At 44.2% G+C, this 18,795-nt stretch overlaps 1 protein-coding gene across 2 annotated transcripts in view; it reads left to right on the forward strand.

The window, feature by feature from the left end:
* Positions 1 to 18,795, forward strand: part of Ptpro (protein tyrosine phosphatase receptor type O) — a 263,974-nt gene that overhangs the window by 232,481 nt on the left and 12,698 nt on the right. For both annotated transcript variants that reach the window (XM_045139541.1, XM_045139542.1), the window contains 5 exons: positions 4,097 to 4,178; positions 12,260 to 12,350; positions 14,612 to 14,688; positions 15,544 to 15,678; positions 15,895 to 16,017. In XM_045139541.1, the coding sequence (XP_044995476.1) occupies positions 4,097 to 4,178; positions 12,260 to 12,350; positions 14,612 to 14,688; positions 15,544 to 15,678; positions 15,895 to 16,017 (508 nt within the window). The remainder of the gene's footprint in view (positions 1 to 4,096; positions 4,179 to 12,259; positions 12,351 to 14,611; positions 14,689 to 15,543; positions 15,679 to 15,894; positions 16,018 to 18,795) is intronic.

Here is an 18,795-nt window from a genome sequence, read left to right on the forward strand (position 1 = left end):
CACACAGAAGAGACCATTACAGAAGTTATCATGGAAGCCAGGTCAGGAAAAAGATCCGCTCATGCATCTGCAAGGTTGGAAAGAATGCAGTCTTAGGAACTGTAGAAATGTTGCAAAGAGACATCTATGTACAAGCCCACTGATGCCTTAAAATCCAAGGTTCATTTCACAGAAAGGCTTTTACTATAATGCTAAAAACTGATACTTTGGTAATGCTGTCCCAGAAAAGTTTTATCACAGATAAATATAATTAGCTAGCCTATGGCCTTACTTATCCGCTGAATGGTGAAGTTGTGAGACACATGATGCTGGTAAGAAGAAATTAACCATATGTTGATTTCAAAAGTTAATTAGAGTGTCACCTCCAGGCCTTTCTAAGTTAAAATTCTACATATAAAGACTGAAGCATTTTCATAAATACAGTTCAGCCTTGATGCTTGCAGAGGCCAGAACATTAGTGCATTCTAATAAGAAGCAGAAAAGAGGGGCTGGGTGTGGTCTTTAATCCCAGCACTTGGGAGGCTGAGGTAGTGAGTTCAAGAACACCCTGAGACTACATAATGAATTCCAGGTCAGCCTGGACTAGAGTGAAACCCTATCTCAAACCCGACCCCCCCAAAAAAAGAAGGAAAAAAAACCCATGAATGTCCACCAAATGAGCAACATCTTTGCTAATGGGAAAAATCATGCAGTATTACTTCTAATCATACAAAACAAAGTCAACATAAGATATTTTTATTTAGCCTTGAGTAGTTTCTAATTTCTTGTCACATAGCTACAGGATATTTTTCCTAAGTCTATCTTAAATCAGTAGGCATTCTCTTGGCTTACACCAAGAAGTGTAGGGGAAACACCAGCCTCTGCCACCGCCAAGAAGGAAGAATGAGACAGACACTGAGAGACTGTTGCCCAGAGCTATTGGTAGGTAGTTAAGTGAGCTACTGGCTAGAGCTTTCAGGAGTTGGTCTCAGGGCAAAAGGGAAGCCCTCCCTCAGAGCTACCTCCTCCTGGGACCCAGAGAGAAGCAAGCCCAGGACAAAGGTCTGGTAGAGCTTCCAGATGTGAGGTCACAGGCTTCTGGTGATCACATGTGGAAGGCAGAAGCAGGAGCATTGGTTATGTTGAGGACAGCCTAGGAGGCCCTAAAGACTCTTGTGATGGAAGGAAGGGAGGAAGGAAGGAGGAAGGAAGGAAGAATATAAGGAAGGAAGAATGGAAGGAAATAGGGAGGGAGAGAGGAAGGAAAGAAAGGAGGAAGAGATGAAGGAAGGGAGGGAGGGAGGAAAAAAGAATGGAAGGAAGGAAGGAGGGAGGAGGGGAGGAGGAAAGCATGTCCTTTCTGTTTTCATAGTATGTTTCTTTTTGTTCCCCCCGCCCCTCTCCCTCCTCCTTGCCCCTCCCTCGTGGTCTCCTGTGGTGACTCAGGTCTAAACTCACTCTCACATGCCTTAGTTACTCATATACAAACCTGTCAAATTGGGATCCACGTATAAGAGAAAATGTACAATTTTTGTCTGCCTGGGACCTGGGTTACCTCACTTAATATAGTCTTTTCCAATTCCACCAATTTTCCTGCAAATTTGATAGTTTCATGTTTATTTGCAGCTGAATAAAACTCCATTGTGTATACGTACTGAATTTTAATTTTCTATTCCTCAGTTAACAACAGACACAGCCACTAGACAGAGGCAAGATGAGGAAGTGCAGTGAGACTGAGGGGCTAACAGATAATGTAATTAAATGTAGCGTGTGTGTGCGTGTAGAACATGTGAAAACAAAAAAGTCTTAACATAGGCTTATAACTTAATCTACCAAAATAGCCCACCAGAAACTTTAAACGGCTACCTAATAAGTGCTATTTACCTGCCAGAAGGACATACAACCACTGGCAGGTGGTGTAAATTTAGCAGCGTGTCACAAGGCTCAAGGAGAGATCAGCTATGTGCACGGTACGCAGTGGCTTGGGCTAAAAGAATGTGGCTTCCTACGGAAGCACTGGACAGTCACTGTAGCTGGGTCCTACAAGAGATAAGCAACTATGGAAACCTGGAAAACCAAAAACACCCTTGGTGAATACCAAGTAACTCCACACAGGAGGGCTCTCTGTGGAATGGGACTGGGAAAGAGGGCATGCAAGAGGATAACCCTGGGGCTGGAGAGGAGGTTCAGTGGTTAAGGTGCTTGCCTGCAAAGCCTAGGAGCCCAGGTTCGATTCTCCAGGTCCCACGTAAGCTAGGTGCGTGGTGGTGCATGCGTCTGGAGTTCGCTTGCAATGGCTAGAGGCCCTGGCGTGCCCCATTCTCTATCTCTATATCTCTTTCTCTGTGTCTATAAATAAATTAATTAATTAAAATATTTTTTTTCTTTTGGTTTTTCGAGGTAGGGTTTAGCTCTACCCAAACTGACCTGGAATTCACTATGTAGTCTCAGGGTGGCCTCGAACTCATGGATATGCTCCCACCTCTGCCTCCTGAGTGCTGGGATTAACGACATAACGCCACAACGCCTGGCTAAAAATAAATCTTTGGTTGTTGTTGTTTTTGTTTTTCTTTTTCGAGGTAGGGTCTCACTCTAGCCCAGGCTGACCTGGAATTCACTATGTAGTCTCAGGCTGGCCTTGAACTCACAGGCGATCCTCCTACCTCTGCCTCCCGAGTGCTGGGACTAAAGGCGTGCGCCACCACACCCGGCTAAAAATAAATCTTTTTTAAGAAAGAGGATAACACTGGGGGAATGGGACCAACAAATGATATGTCCAGATAGTAAAGTTTCTAATTAATAAAAAAGAATCTAAAATGCAAACAAAATGTAAGATTACTGGTAATGAAGGACAGTTTATACACACAGGGTTCAAGTTAATGTAAAAGTGGTACCATTGTCCACAATCATTTATTGCAGGTGTATTTTTACTATGTTGTGCTATTTTGTATAATTTTATATTATATATATATTTACATATTAACTATTACATATATAAATTTAAAACACCCTTGGACTCTAATCATCAAAAAAAATAGCAAAGTGAAGCCAGGCGTGGTGGCGCACGCCTTTAATCCCAGCACTCGGGAGGCAGAGGCAGGACAATTGCTATGAGTTCAAGGCCACACTGAGACTCCATAGTGAAGCCCAGGTCAGCCTGAGCTAGAGTGAGACCCTACCTACTTTTGTCCTTCCCTCCTGTCTTGTCACCTCTTGATCCCCTCTTGAGATCCCCTATCTCACATCATAGCCCACCTTCAATCTTGCATTCCTTTACTTACATACAAACATTAAAAGTTAGGATCCACATACGAGAGAGAATGTGTGAATTTTGTCACATATTGAGTCACTGCACTTAGCAGAATTCTTCCTAATTCCATCTGTTTTCCTGCAAATTTCATAAGTTCATTTTTACTTACAGCTGAGTAAAACTTAATCGTATATATGTATATGTATACATACATACATACATACATACATATACCACAATCAATGCATTCATAGATTTACCAACCTCTAAAGTGGCTCTCTCGGGTGAGACTCAGGGAACATTCTAGACCAGCACCTCATCCTTCTGACCCGGCCTCTGCTCTGGGATGCTTACAAGGCTATTTAAACATAACATACTTTTTCCTATCCTACACATTAACCTTAGGAGGATATGAAAATAGCATGTTATCAATGACTCTAGGGAATATGTCAACAGTTAGGGATGGGGAGAGGGCTCAGCAGTTAAAGGTGCCTGATTGCAAAGGCTGCTAACCTGGCTTTGATGCCCCAGTACCCACATAAAGCCAAACACACAAAGGGGCACATGTATCTAGAGTTTGTTTGCAGTGACAAGAGTTTCTGGCACGTCCTCTGTAGCTCCGTCCCTCTCCCCACGCTGTCTCTCCAATAAAATAAATAAAAATATTTAAAAAAAAAACAAATAAAGTCACATTAGAAACTAGTAACTTTAATGACAAATGTAATATCAACAAGTGCAGACCTCTGAGAATAAAAAGTCTATTTTTCAGCAAGGAAAAGTATGCAGGCGTGATGTTAAAAAAAAAACAACAAACTATAATGCCTATAGTGCGATTTATAATGCGTGCCTTTCTTACGTTTGACAAAGCCCAGTTCAGCTGGACGATCTGGACTCCTACATCAAGGATATGGGCAAAGACTCCGACTACAAATTCTCTCTGCAGTTCGAGGTGAGCTGGGAGAAGCACTTCGCCCCTTCTGTGGTGGGGAGAGAGTGGGAATGGCTGCGCCCGCACTGGGGTCACTGCCCCGCTCAGTGGGTAGAGCTCATGATTTGAGTGTCGCTAGGTAAGGCAGGTTGTGGACTTCTGGGGCACCTAACTGCTGGTTCACCTCCTCCCGTTGGTGAGAGGGGCAGAGCTCATGTGGCACAAATGGAGTGAACAAACAAATGTGGGTTGGTGGTGACCAACCAGGGCTGGCAGACACCATCTTTGAAAACCAGGGATAATGGGGAGGTAATATGATGGAGAATGGAATTTCAAAGGGGAAAGGGTGGGGGGGAGGGGGTAATTACCATGGGATTTTTTTTATAATCATGGAAAATGCTAATAAAAATTTTAAAAAATAAGAAAACCAGGGATATATAAAAGGGGGCAGTATAAAAAGGAAACTGAGGCCTGACCTTGGACTTCACTTTCATGAGACTTTCATTTGGGTTTCTTACGTCACCTAGGCCCCAGTCAGAGCGGATGTTAGAAAACTTCAACCCTCTTTGCCTCCTGGGCATTTAACAACATAGGGTAGAACTTTTACAGTTCTAGAATTCTCATCGCCCTACTGAATATTTCTTGCAGTTTTATTTTCTTTCTTTGGAAATAAACAAAAAAAAAAAAACACTGACTAGGGAGAGACAGGTACAAAGTAGTTGTGTGAATGAATAAAAGAAAAAAGAAAGGAAGAAACAGAAGGGAAGAAAGAAATAAAGAGAAAGAAGGAAAGTCACCTACAACCCATTTTTCTCTGAAGCATATATTCATTTCTTTGAGTGACGTCCCACAGGGGTGTGCAACTTTGTCACGATGAAGCTTTTCCAGGTATATTTACTCTTACAACACAGCTAGTTGTGAGTGTGACTTGTTTGGTTCACTGTGTGTCTCAGTTGGAAGAACACAACTTCTCCCTCTAGGAATCGTTTATAACACGTTTAGGTGTATGTTTGGGGCCAATGTTTGTTCGACCAATGGTCCGCTTGTCCTTTATCCTTGACAGTCCCCAGGCATTGCCAACTCTAGGGTCATCATCTCCCACCACATTCTAAGATTCAGTATCCTTGGGCTGGAGAGATGGCTTAGCAGTTAAGGCACTTGCCTGCAAAGCCAAAGGACTTAGGTTCGATTCCCCAGCACCCACGTAAGCCAGGTGCACAAGGAGATGCATGTGTCTGGGGTTCATTTACAGTGGCTGGTGGCCCAGGTGGGCCCATTTTCTCTCTATCTGCCTTTCCCTCTCTCTCTCTCTCTCTCTCTCTCTCTCTCTCTCTCTGTTTTTCTCTCTCTCTCAAATAAATAAATGATAAAATAAAAATAAGATTCAGTATCCTGGTTTCTTCACATGCTCTCAAAGAAGCATTCTGGTTCCATGCCTTATTTCTGGGCGGCAGCCCTCAAATTTTCCAGAGGTATATGGATAGCATTGATGCTTAAGGGGAAACAAGGCTCCCATCAGAAGTGAGAATCCAGGAAGGCATTAGCATGACTGAATGGACTGGGCCCAGTTAAACCCAAAGGCTAAACAGTTACTTGGTCTGCTTACATGAGAGGTTATGCTACTTGCATTGATTTTGAACTGACTTTGAAAGATCAGACTGGAATTGAGAATTTACATCATTTATACATATTATGCAAATTGAGACTAATGTCTGGATTTACATATATTACCAATACAGCTATAAGCCACACATGAGCTATATGAGTTACTGATTTATATTCACGGAGTAAATTCCTTTCTCCCTTTGCATCTGATTTTGGAACTACGGGAAAGATTGATTATGCTTCGGACAGAATTATACATCTTTCCTTAAGGAGGCTGGGGATCCAGGGATCAAAACGCAACAAACTCATTTCTGGCGTCTGATATGAGAAAGCTTTTATAGAGCCAGACTTCAGTGTGAGAGTTCACGAGGCACCCTACGTAGTACTTGTTCTATTGTGAACCACAGCGGTTTCCCACTGAAGGAACCCAAAAATGGGGACCCCACGCTCTGCCCGGATATGGCGACACCCCAAATCACTCACGAGAAGCGGTCTTGATGCAAACTGCAAGAGGATTTTATTCCAAGCACGCTGGGGCCCACAGTCGTACACCGCACAGGGGTAGAGGACTGCAGAGCCCTGAATGCAGGAACGGGACAGTTTTTATAGGGTTTCTAACAAAGCCTGTGCATTAGACCAATCATTTTTTTAACATCAGGAGCCCGTGGGGTGCGAGCCAGTCAGTTTGTGCCACTCCATAGTTTCTGAGCCAATTAGTTTAATTTGTTCAAGCCCCTCGTGGACCAATCATTCTCCTATGACCTTGGTGGTCAGCATTTGCGCAGGTCCTTGGGTGGGAGTAGCAGAGTATGGTTCCAGTCTCCTATGACCGTGGAGGTCAGCATTTGCACAGGTCCTTGGGTGGGGGTAGCAGAGTGTGGTATCAGTCTCCTATGACCTTGGTGGTCTGAGGCAGGCTGCTATGGCTTATGGTGCGGGCTACTAAGGCTTACGGTGTGGGCTATTAAGGCTTATGGTGCAGGCTATTTACAGAAACCAAATAAGTGGTTCACTTCATTACTCATTTCCCATCCTTGAGGGCTATCTCATGCCCTTTTTACCTAGTTTTATATTCAGAGTGGGCTCTGATATAATGAGAAGAGGGATTCTTTACTTGCTTCCAACAGAGAGTAAAGCCTGGAGTTTGAGGTATGCAGGGGCCCGCTTAAGCTCCCTTTGGAGTGTGATAGTATTTCTGGGCTTCTGAATTCTTGGGCCTTTCACCACAAAGCCAGGATGCTAGTAAAAGTCCTCTCCGTGTTTGATCAGCAATGTGTCCACCGTGATCAAAATGAAACTATGTAACTTGCCACATATCTCACAAGACCTCTTTTATTCCCCATAAGAGCTCCATATGCAGACAGTTTTCCTTATGTCCATGTCCAGGTCCCTAGAAAAAGTCTTGCCATCATTCCTGAAGTCCCCTTGAACCTTCTCCAGCAGGTTTAATATAAGAGGGTTTTTTTTTTTTTTTTCTCATTTCTTCTTTCCCGAATGTCTGGTCTGTTTCTAAAAATCTAAACTACTACTAGGGTAAGCTTTCTTTGTGGTGTTGGCCCTGGCCTGAATCACATTCTAGAAGCCAGGGCCCTGAGAGCAATTGATAAGCTTTTGTTTTCAATATTTTATTTATTTGTTTGTTTATTTATTTATTTATTTATTTATTTGAGAGAGAGAGAATGGGCATGCCAGGGCCTCCAGCCACTGCAAACCAACTCCAGATGCATGTGCTCCTTTGTGCATCTGGCTTGTGTGGGTTCTGGGGAATCAAACTGGGGTCCTGTGGCTTTGCAGGCAAACGCCTTACTCACTAAGCCATCTCTCCAGCCTCTTGATTAGCTTTTCTGAGCTTGATTTCTTTCTTATTTAACTTTCTCTCACCCACTCTTAAGTTTCTGATTGGTACCTTACCCTTCCCCAGTAGCTGTGATAGGCCCTTCCCCAATCAAGCTGAAGCCCTAAAAAATGACATTGGGGTAGATGGAATTAGTTAAGATGCGATAATGCAATAAAGCAAGCTGTATGCAGACACAGGCAGAGATAATTCGATGGCAACAGCAGTGGTGAGAGGACGTGGCTGTAAGTGAAACTGTGCCCCGCCAGAGCCTAGGGAAAGGCGGAGAGGGGCTCTGGGGCTGTGATGAAAAGAAAACGCATTTCTCTCATGAAGAGCCACGAGTCTCTAAAGCTACAATAACCGACCAAGCCAACAATCTTGGTCACTTAAAATGACAGATGTTGTTATGCCCAGTTCTCGGTGCCCCCAGTGACCACCAAGGAGAACCAAACACATATGCAAGGGTAAGGAGCTTTACTTCGGGCTTAAGATGGGTCTCTTGACTTCACCAAGGCAGTGGATCCCTACAAGAGCCCTGAGCAGCAGGGGAACAGGGATTTTATAGGGATTTGAACAAAGAAGTAGGGAATGGGTACATGATTGGTTGGTTTCTTAGGACACTGGCAAGGTTGGTGGGCGGGACCTAGGTAACTGAGCAACCTCTGTTGCGATTGGCTAAACAAGCAGCAATAACATTTGTTTGTATTTCGATTGGCTGAGATGGGGGGGTAGGAGGGACAAATCTCTCAATTGGCCAGGGCAGGGAGGTAGGCGGGACAAGTCTTTGGCAAGTCTCAGGAGTCCTGGGCAGGGTGCCAGCTGCCCCTTTGTTCCTTTGTTTGAGCTGAAACTTGTAACTTAGGCCTAACCAGGGCAGCCTCTGCTGAAGCCTGTCATGGCGTCCTTCAGTTTCTGGGCCCTTCCGTGTGTACTCTCAACAGTTTTTAAATTCAGGACTCCAAATCAAGATGTCATCAGGGTCACACTCCTTGTAAAAAATCCGGATGAAGACATTTGGCTCATTGAGCTTTTTTTTTTTTCATAACTTAAAAAAAAAATTATTTATTTGAGAGAGAGGTAGATGGGGGCAGATAGAAAGAGAGAGAGAGAATGGGCACACCAGGGCCTCTAGGCACTGCAAACGAACTCCAGACGCATGAGCCCCCTTGTGCATCTGGCTAACTGGGTCCTGGGGATTCCATCCGAGATCCTTCACTCATTTTCAAGGTACCTTCCCCAAATACCTGTCTAGTTTCTTCCTCCAGCTCTCTGTCAGCATTGTTTAAATAAGCTTATGATTTCCAAGAGAAGCTAACCTAAAAATGACTCCGATTTAGGTTTCCTGAAAATAATTTTTTGTTACTTACAAAAATAATACTGGGCTGGAGAGATGGCTTAGCAGTTAAGGTGCTTGCCTGTGAAGACTAAGGACCCACGTTCGACTCTCCAGAGCACACATTAGCCTAAGGATCCATGTTCCATCTCCCTCCAGATCCCACGTAAGCCAGATGCACAAAGGTGAGGCAAGTGCAAGGTCGCACATGCCCACTAAGTGGTGCAAGCATCTGGAGTTCCATTGCAGTGGCTGAGGCCCTGACACACCAATTCTCTCTCTGTATCTGTCTGTCTCTTTCTCTCTCTTTCATTCTGTCTGTAAAAAAATAAAAATAAAAAACCGAGGAAAAAAAGAGAAATCAGAAGTTACAAGAAAATTCCAGGGAACAATTTTTGGAGTCTCTGAAAGACTTCTGGAGACAAAAGAGGTTAAATGATGCTATGAAGATTGAATGTGAGGGTCGGGAGGGGTAACCATTGTGCCCTTTACAGTTCAAGTGGCGTCTCCTTGCCCAGTACAAGCTTTAGAGAGAAGCTTTGGGCCTGCCGCAGCTTTGAAAGGAAAGGTGGTTTCAGGTCACGTCCCCTGTTCTTACTGACATTGGCGCATGTCAGCAGTCAACATGGATGTGACAACCACAATGGCCTGGATTTCTCTTTCCCTCTGAGTGAAATTGATTCCTTTGCATTGGCGCGCGCGCATGTGTGTGTGTATATGTGTGTGTGTGTGTTATACACACATGTGGAGGTCACAGAAAGACATTCTTCTGCATTATTCCCTTGACACAGAATCTCATGTTGAACCTAGAGCTCCCCATTTTTTTAGTTAGACTGGCTGACCAGTGAGCACCATCAATCTCCTGTCTCTTATACAGACATGCCTGGCCATGTTGGGTTTTTTTTGTTGTTGTTTTTTTGAGGTAGGGTCTCACTCTAGCCCAGGCTGACCTGAAATTCACTAAGGAGTCTCAGGGTGGCCTCGAACTCACGGTAATCCTCCTACCTCTGCCTCCCGAGTGCTGGGATTATAGGCATGCGCCACCACGACCGGCCATGTTGTTTTTTTTATGTGGGTTCTGGGCACCAAAGTCAGGTCTGCATGCTTGTCCAGAAACACACTGTCCTTCTTAACCACCTTCCAGACCTGAAATGGAACTAATTCTTTATCTTTAACATGCACGTCATTTATTCTGACCACATTCTTGAAGATCATTCTTGAAGACAAACTGTCAAGTTGGATCCACAACTCACAAAATTTGATTCCCCCCACCCCTCATTACAGACAAAAACCTCTGCATCCAATGCCTTCTGGAAAAAATCTTGTCACTATTATTTATAACTTTCTCATCTTAAAGGATTTCCAAGAACTGACTGTATTACTCTTTAAAAAACATACTGAGTGTCCAGTCAAGAGAAAGGAAGGGGCTGTAAGGCCACAGCCTTGATAGCGTTAGGTTCAGGTATGCAAGGGTGAGACCCGATCGGGTCATAGATTTGGTGAGTGTGTCCCTGAGCTATCCCACCTGAGCCAGCCCATCCAGGTAGTGACCATGGGCAGCAGGAAGGGCTGTCGGTCAGTCTTGATCACATAGAAGCTCCATTTCTGCCAGGAGTTCCATTCTTGTGCCAGGGCGAGGTGGCATGTGGGCTGGTACCTCCTTGTTCTCTTCGGACTAAATTTCTAACCGAAACTGCTGCCCTCCAAAAAAGCTAGCTTTCTCCAAACTTCCTTTATTATCATGGGCTGGGGAGATGGCTCACTGGCTAAGTGTGCTTGCTTGCAAAGCCTGTTGGCCCAGGTTTAATTCCCCAGTACTCACGTAAAAGCAAACTCACAAAGTGGTGACCGCTTTTGGATTTTATTTGTAGTAGCAAGAGGCTCTACCTTGCTTGCTCTCTCTCTGTGACAAATAAATAAAAGTATCAAAAACATAAAATAAACTTTCTTATCAGTACACCTCATCATTGAGATGCAGGAGATATTTAGATGTTTATTTTATTTTTGGATTTTTTTTTTTTCCGAGCTCAGGCTGACCTGGAATTCACTATGAAGTCTCAGGGTGGCCTCAAACTCACGGCGATCCTCCTACCTCTGTCTCCCAAGTGCTGGGATTAAAGGCGTGCATCACCACGCCCGGCTTAGATGTTTATTTTCATTGAATACCACTGACACATCTTTATTTTTTTAAAAAAGTTTTGTAACCACATACTTAGTGACTATTATTGTGTATTTTACAATGTCCCTTCATTTTCTTTTAATTTTTTACTACTTCCTCTGGTTTATTTTCAACAGGGGAAAAAAAATGTCTGCATGTTCTTGTAGAATAGAAAATACTTGTGTAGGGCTGGAGAGATGGCTTAGCGGTTCAGGCAGTTTACCTATGAAGTAAAAGACCCAGGTTCAATTCTCCAGGACCCACATAAGCCAGATGCACAAGGGGCACATGCATCTGGAGTTCATTTGCAGTGGCTAGAGGCCCTGGTATGCCCATTCTCTCTCTCTCCTCTCTTTCTCTCTCTCTCTGCAAATAAATTAAAATATATCCACTGGCCCCATCAACAGTGAGAATTAGAGGAAGAAATGCTGTCGCCTTGTCTCTTTAGTTAGAACAAATCCCCACTGAGATTTCTGTTCTCACTCAGAAAACAGAGGTCGTTTGTACTGGCTGGAGGCCATGGTATGCCCATTCTTTATCTATCTCTCTTCTCTCTCTCTCCCTGCTTGCAAATAAATAAATAAAAAGGGGAAAAATATTTTTTTAAAGCCTTTAAAACACATGAAAGGAAAATGCTTATATAGACAGCACACATTTTAGTTGTCCCCGTTTTCTGGGAAACCTTTCCGTTTTCAAATTTCCACAGCATTCACCCGTTAAGATCTCTTTGCACTTAAGGCGGGTCCGAGCTACTGTCATGCTATGGAAGAAGCACGCTCACATCTCAGTGACCATGAGTGACCTTTAGTGTCCCCACTCCTTGTGTGGCGCAGGGAGGCTCAGTTCCAAGTGGCCATGGGTCAGAGTCAGGTTACCTCCTCATCTTGAGACCAGCAGCTGCCTTGTCTGGGGAAGGGGGGCCTGACTTTGTCACGGCGCAGCAAGCGCCCAGCAAGCTTCGGATGGGACGTAAGTTATACTGAAGTCTTGGCCGAAACAGACCATGGTGGCCTGGAGTACACTTTGCGCTTAAAGAGAAGCTCTTACAATATCATCTAGCCAAGAGCGTGATGTAATTCCGCACATGCCTGGGGTCCTGTGTGAAGAGTAAGTGCACCCCAAACCACACTGTGGATAAAAATCCCCAATCTGTTCTCTCTTGCTTGCAGGAGTTGAAACTGATCGGACTGGATATCCCTCACTTCGCTGCCGACCTGCCGCTGAACCGATGTAAAAACCGCTACACAAACATCCTGCCATGTAAGAGAGCCAAGAGTTCTGATCCTAACCATAGCTCTGAAAGGTCAGGGACCACTGCGCAGCTGCATCTTGCGCCTATCTCCATCCAGAGTCAGGTGTGGTCCGACTCTGATCTAAATCGCAAGGCTCTCACGGTGGTTACCTGGACCCGACTCGTGCATCGAGCCAACCAGATGGGCAAACATTTCATTACTGTGCTTTCCAACAAAAATTGCAGGAAACAGAGGAAACTAACCATTTGACCCTTTTGGTATCTAGGGGTTTTCGCAGGAGTGGGGACCTGGGAAGAAACTGAAGATCAAGAAGGAATGAATATGGTCAAAATATATGACAGACTTATTTTTTTCTTATTAGTTATTAACTTAAGAGAAAGGGAAAAAGAGAGAGCGAGAACAGGCATGCCAGGGTCTCCAGCCACTGCAAATAAACTCCAGGAGCCTGCACCACCTTCGCATCTCTGACTTTTGTGGGTCCTGGGAAATCGAATCAAGGTCCTTGGGCTTTGCAGGCAGACGCCTTAACTTCTAAGCCATCTCTCCAGTCAACTTATTTTTTTCTTAATGAAACCCAGTACCATATTTAAAGAATATTTTCCAAGTAAAAACTCTTTTGGCAAGAAGTTAACAGTAGAACTCATAATAAGCTAAAGAAAACAAATGGGAAGAAAGACAATAAAGAAAAAGCTGATGAGCTGGAAAGATGGTTTAGCAGTTAAAGCATTTGCCTGCAAAGCCTAAGGACCCAGGCTCGATTCCCCAGTACCGACATAAGCCAGATGCACAAGGTGACACATACATTACATCTAGAGTTCATTTGCAAAAACTTGAGGCCTTGGTGCCCATTCTCTCTGTGTGTCTCAAATAAATACATAAATAAGATAATTAAAGAAAGAAAAGGCTGAAATTAAATTCTATAGTAAGAATATATAAAGGAAGAGAAAAGCTCCATGATTTCACTAAGAGATGAAATCCATGAAACCAATGACATCAAAACCTTGAATACATAAAGCAGAGAATACATTAATACATGAATCAGGTTGAGGGGTGCAAGGCCTGAGTCAACACAGATGACCACATCTGGAGATCTAAACAACACAATGTAAGCCTACAATTAGGAGTATTTATGCTATACTGTAAATGATACAAGAGACCAGATTTTGTATACTTTAAAAGTTTTTTAATTTATTTTTTACTCGAGACAGAGAGAGAGAAAACAGGCACACCAAGGCCTCTGGACACTGCAAATGAACTCCAGACACATGCATCACCTCTCTCCAGCCCAGATTTTGTATACTTATACCACAAAGAGTCACAGTGTGAGATGATGAATATACTGACTTGACTCTAAGAGTAATTTTAATAAACACGCACAATGTTGTGCACCTTAAACATTTAGTTCCATGCTGACCACCAAAAATTAAACAAATGTAGGGTAGAGAGATGGCTTAATGGTTAAGGCACTTGCCTGCAAAGCCAAAGGACCCAGGTTCAATTCCTCAGGACCCACATAAGCCAGATGCACAAGATGGAACATGCATCTGGCATTTATTTGCAGTGGCTAAAGGCCCTGGTGTGCCCACTCTCTCATTCTCTCTCTCTCTCTCTCTCTCTCTCTCTCTCTCTCTCTCTCTCTTTCTCCCTCCCTCGCTCCTTTTCTCTCAATTTAATAAATAATAGAATATCTTTTAAAATTAAACCTCCGGGCATAGAGGCGCACACCTTTAATCCCAGCACTTGGGAGGCAGAGGTAGGAGGATCGCCGTGGGTCCAAGGCCACTCTGAGACTCTATAGTGAATTCCAGGTCAGCCTGGGCTAGAGTGAAACCCTACCTCAAAAAACCAAATAATAATAGTAATAATAGTAAACAAACCAATATATTAATAAATAAAGTAATTCTAGAGGCTCATGCATCTGATATAGTAAGGCGCCTAGGTGAAATGGTAATCATGCATTTTAAACTGCTCACTATACTTTTCATATAGTCACCCAGTTATTTTAGTTCCTGTAAATATTCCTCCACAGCCTCTGGAAAGCCTCCTTGGAGGAGATGTCTCCTCCAAGGACAGAAGAGCTGAGGTCTAGGAAATAGTGGCTGGAAAGTACTTATTTACTTAACTGGGAACCCAAGACTACAATGTCAAAAGTATAAGACATAATTCTCTACTCCATCCCTGTTTCATTCCACTACATCTTGGGAGGAGAAGGAGCAAGGTAAATTTTCCTCCCATCCTGACTTTTACCATATTCTTTATTCTTCACAGACGACTTTAGTCGAGTGAGGTTGATCTCTATAAATGAAGAGGAAGGAGCAGACTACATCAATGCCAATTATATTCCTGTAAGTAGAAAAGTAAATTCACTCATCCAAATACTTAAGACTATATAGCCCAGCCAGTGAGAGAACACTGGGACTATCTGCATGTGTCAAACAGTGAAGAAGAGAGACTCCCAGAGGCTGGGGCTCAGTAGGTAAAGCACTTTCCTTGAACACACGGGCACCCGAACTCAGGTCTTCAGCACTCACGTAAATGCTGAGTGGGCATAGCAGCCCACGGAGTATCCCAGTGCTTGGGAGGCAGAGACAGAGGGTCTTCAGTGGACAAGCCAAATCAGTGAGAGACTCTGCCTCAGTACATAAGAGTGTAGAGTGATGGAGAATGACAACTGACATCAACCTCTGACCTCCACACACACACACTCTACATATGCATGCACATGCAGTGCACACACACACACATACAAAAAAAATAGCCATCCGTGCCCAGCAACTGAACTCCATGGGCAGTTCTGTTATGCCATTTAGAGCAGGGGAGGGGGGATACCATAGATTTCTCATATTCAAATCTCTGTGAAGGATGAATGAAAAAGCTTATCATTATTTGAAAGATCCTATTAATTATGTTTAAACTTTGGTTTCAGCAACTAAACACAAAGAGCTTCCCCCCACAAACACCTGTGTATTTATGAAGATAGTGTTTATCATAAAAAGGTGTGGGTGGGATTTTAGAGGTTTCCAGATAATGGCTTAAGACTTACGTGGGTCAGTCTGATTACCTCTTCGATGAAAAATGGGAAAATGTTGCGTAGGGGTGTGATACTTGGCCAGAAATGTCAGCTGCCCTCCCAAGTGTGAAACGGCATGTGGAATTTGATGGCGGCTGGTTCAGGGCTAAGGTTCTCGCTTACCTTCCAGGGTTACAACTCACCCCAGGAGTATATCGCCACCCAGGGGCCCCTGCCGGAAACCAGAAATGACTTCTGGAAGATGGTTCTGCAACAGAAGTCTCAGATTATCGTCATGCTCACTCAGTGCAATGAGAAAAGGAGGGTACGTACCCAACAGACCCACGGCCCTGGGCTGCTCAGGCCACCCCAGCTACTGCCGTGGGTGACGTGCTCACTTTCGAGAAGACGCAACTTTCCGTCCTCACTGCAATGCTGCGTGATTCTTCCAGGCCTTCCACTTACCCTCAGTGAGCACACACTTCGATTCCCCCCCTAGCTGGTTTGTTTCAACCACTGTGAATGTTTAATTTTGCTGCAGGTGAAATGTGACCATTACTGGCCATTCACGGAAGAACCTATCACTTATGGAGACATCACGGTAGAGATGGTCTCAGAGGAAGAGCAAGATGACTGGGCCAGCAGACACTTCCGGATCAGTTACGTAAGTCTCCAAGCAAGAGCTTTTCTCTAGCCCAGTGCTTCCACCACTGTCCCTCATGGCAAAGAGCTGGGAGCAACCCACTGCACTGCTATGTGATGTAGAAAAAGTGGGACTCCCAGCGTTTACCTGGGGATAACTGAGGAGACGGTGACACACACACAAAAAAAAAAAAAACACATGATTTCAGACAAAACAGGGTTTGTAACTGAGTGAGCTCGCGGGATAAACTCTGACCAGAGGAGTGCGCAGCTAAAAGGGGAGCTCACCTTTTCTTGGGAAAGTGTACTGTCAAGGTTATAGGTAAAATGCTCAAGTAGTAGGTACCTAATTAAGGAACTGAAAGGCAGCACATTTGGGGATTGTTTGTGAAGGCTAATCTTCAGGGCAGTTTACATTTGAAAGAAAGTATTGAATTTATCCTATCTAGAGAAAGAGCAGAGAGGAGTTAGAGTTGCCAAATCTGTGTGCATAAAGTGATGGCAACACGTCAGCTTCAAAAGAAAACAGAACTGTACAGAATATATGGAAATAGCACCTATAAGATTGATAAAATATATCTATTGCTAGAAATTAGTACTGTGCCAGTAAGGCAGGAGTGGAGTGGGTTAAAAATCAACTTTTAATCCCAATGATGTATGACATGAGCACTTCCAGCCAGTGTTCCTTCCTGCCAGAGAAACATCCCACTTTTAGTGTGGTTGTTTCCCATTTTATGATTGGGTGGAGGGTGTATTTGTCACTCTTCTCACTCCTGTGACAAAACATCTGACTCAAGCAACTTAAAGGCTGGGGAGAGTGCCCAGTGCTTAAAGGTGCTTATGTGCTGACCTGACCATGGCCTCAGCAGCCATGTAAAAAGACGGGTGCAAAGGGGCACAAAGTGCCTGCAGAAATTGGAAGCAGAGCCAAGAGAATCCAAAAGCTCACTGGTCACCTAGACTGGCCTATCCAGCAGACAAATAATAATGACAAAAGAATCCCTGTCTCAAAATTAAGGTGAGGGCTGGAGAGATGGCTTAGCAGTTAGGATGCTTGCCTGAAAAACCCAAGGACCCATGTTTGACTCCTCAGATCCCACATAAGCCAGATGCACAAAGGTGAAGCAAGCGCAAGGTCTCACATGCCCAATAGTTGGCTCAAGAATCTGGAGTTTGATTCCAGTGGCCCTAGAGTGCCAATTCTCTTTCTGTGTCTCTCTTTCTCTATCTCTAAAGATAAAAAAATAAGGGCTGGAGAGATGGTTTAACAGTTAAGCGCTTGCCTGTGAAGCCTAAGGACCCCGGTTCAAGGTTTGATTCCCCAGGACCCACGTTAGCCAGATGCACAAGGGGGCTCACGTGTCTGGAGTGCGTTTGCTGTGGCTAGAAGCCCTGGCGACCCATTCTCTCTGTCTACCTGCCTATTTCTGTATATCTCTCTCAAATCAATAAATAAAAATAAAATATTTGGGCCGGGCGTGGTGGCGCACACCTTTAATCCCAGGGAGGCAGAGGTGGGAGGGTTGCCGTGAGTTCGAGGCCACCCTGAGACTCCATAGTGAATTCCAGGTCAGCCTGGGCTACAGTGAGACCCTACCTCGAAAACCCAATATATATATATATTTTTTAATTAAATTTTTAAAAAAGGTGGAAAGAGAAGACCAGCACACTCAGGTTGTCCTCTGACCTCCATACCAACCCTGTGGCATGCATACACATACACACACACAAGTTCAACTCAAGGAAGGGAGGGTTTGTTTTGGCTCACAGGTTGAGGTTACAGTCTACTAGGTGGGGAATCAGAGACGGAAGCAGCTGGAGCATTATTTCCATAGTCATGTCGCAGAGGGTAATAAATATCGGTGCTCAGCTTGCTTTCTCCATTTTATTTGCTTTGAGACCCTAACCCCATGGAATGTCATCCACAGTTAGGGTAAGACCTCCTACCCCAATTAAGCCTTCCACAGGTGAGTCTCCCACTGGTTCCTTAGCCAATCAATTTGTCCATCCAGGTCGTCCCTCACAGATTGTGTAGATGGCATGCCTTGAAGGGCAGGAATGGATGAAAGAAATGACTTCCCTGTTCTTGTCTCAAACCAACCGAGGGCCCCAGAAGTCAATCATTACTTACCAGCCACATCTGAAGTTGCAGATGCTCTCTTACTTGCATAATCATGAGTATCATAAGATATGCAAGGCGCATTTGCGTTTTCAATTAAACACTTAAACCATGGTTTTGTTTGCTTGAATTTTGTTCTGTTTGTTTTTCTTGGTTGTGATTTGAGCTTCACTACTTGGAAGGCATTGCTAGGCATTGCTATATCCCTCTTGAAGTTCTTTTGATTTTCACGTGTTAGGCTGTCCGGAAAATCTATTTCTCTTGCATGGCCTTCTATCTCCCTGACGACAAGGCATGGAGCACAGACTGACAACTGTTTTCCAGGCTCTTCAGCCAGTTACCCTGTTTGCCTTCTATCAATAAGCATTCCATAAAATATAGGATTTCATTAGTAAATTCCACCTGGATGTGCTAGCTGCTGAAGACGAAATTTAACTGCAAAGTCCCCATGTAACTTGTTCTTCCCTGCGCAGAAACAGCGCTCCCTGGTGGACAGAACAGGGCAGGGCAGACTGCCACCCACTGCTTCATAAAACCGCCTAGCTGGGTACCTCTCAATGGTTTGGGTGCCAGGGATACAGCTCAGTGGTAGAGTGCTTACCCTGGGTTCCATCCCCAGCAACACACGCACGCACGCACACGCACACGTACATGATGATGACTGGGTGAAAAAAAAAACTA

Source organism: Jaculus jaculus, chromosome 22 (genome assembly GCF_020740685.1).
Source record: "Jaculus jaculus isolate mJacJac1 chromosome 22, mJacJac1.mat.Y.cur, whole genome shotgun sequence".
Classification (NCBI taxonomy): Eukaryota; Metazoa; Chordata; class Mammalia; order Rodentia; family Dipodidae; genus Jaculus; species Jaculus jaculus.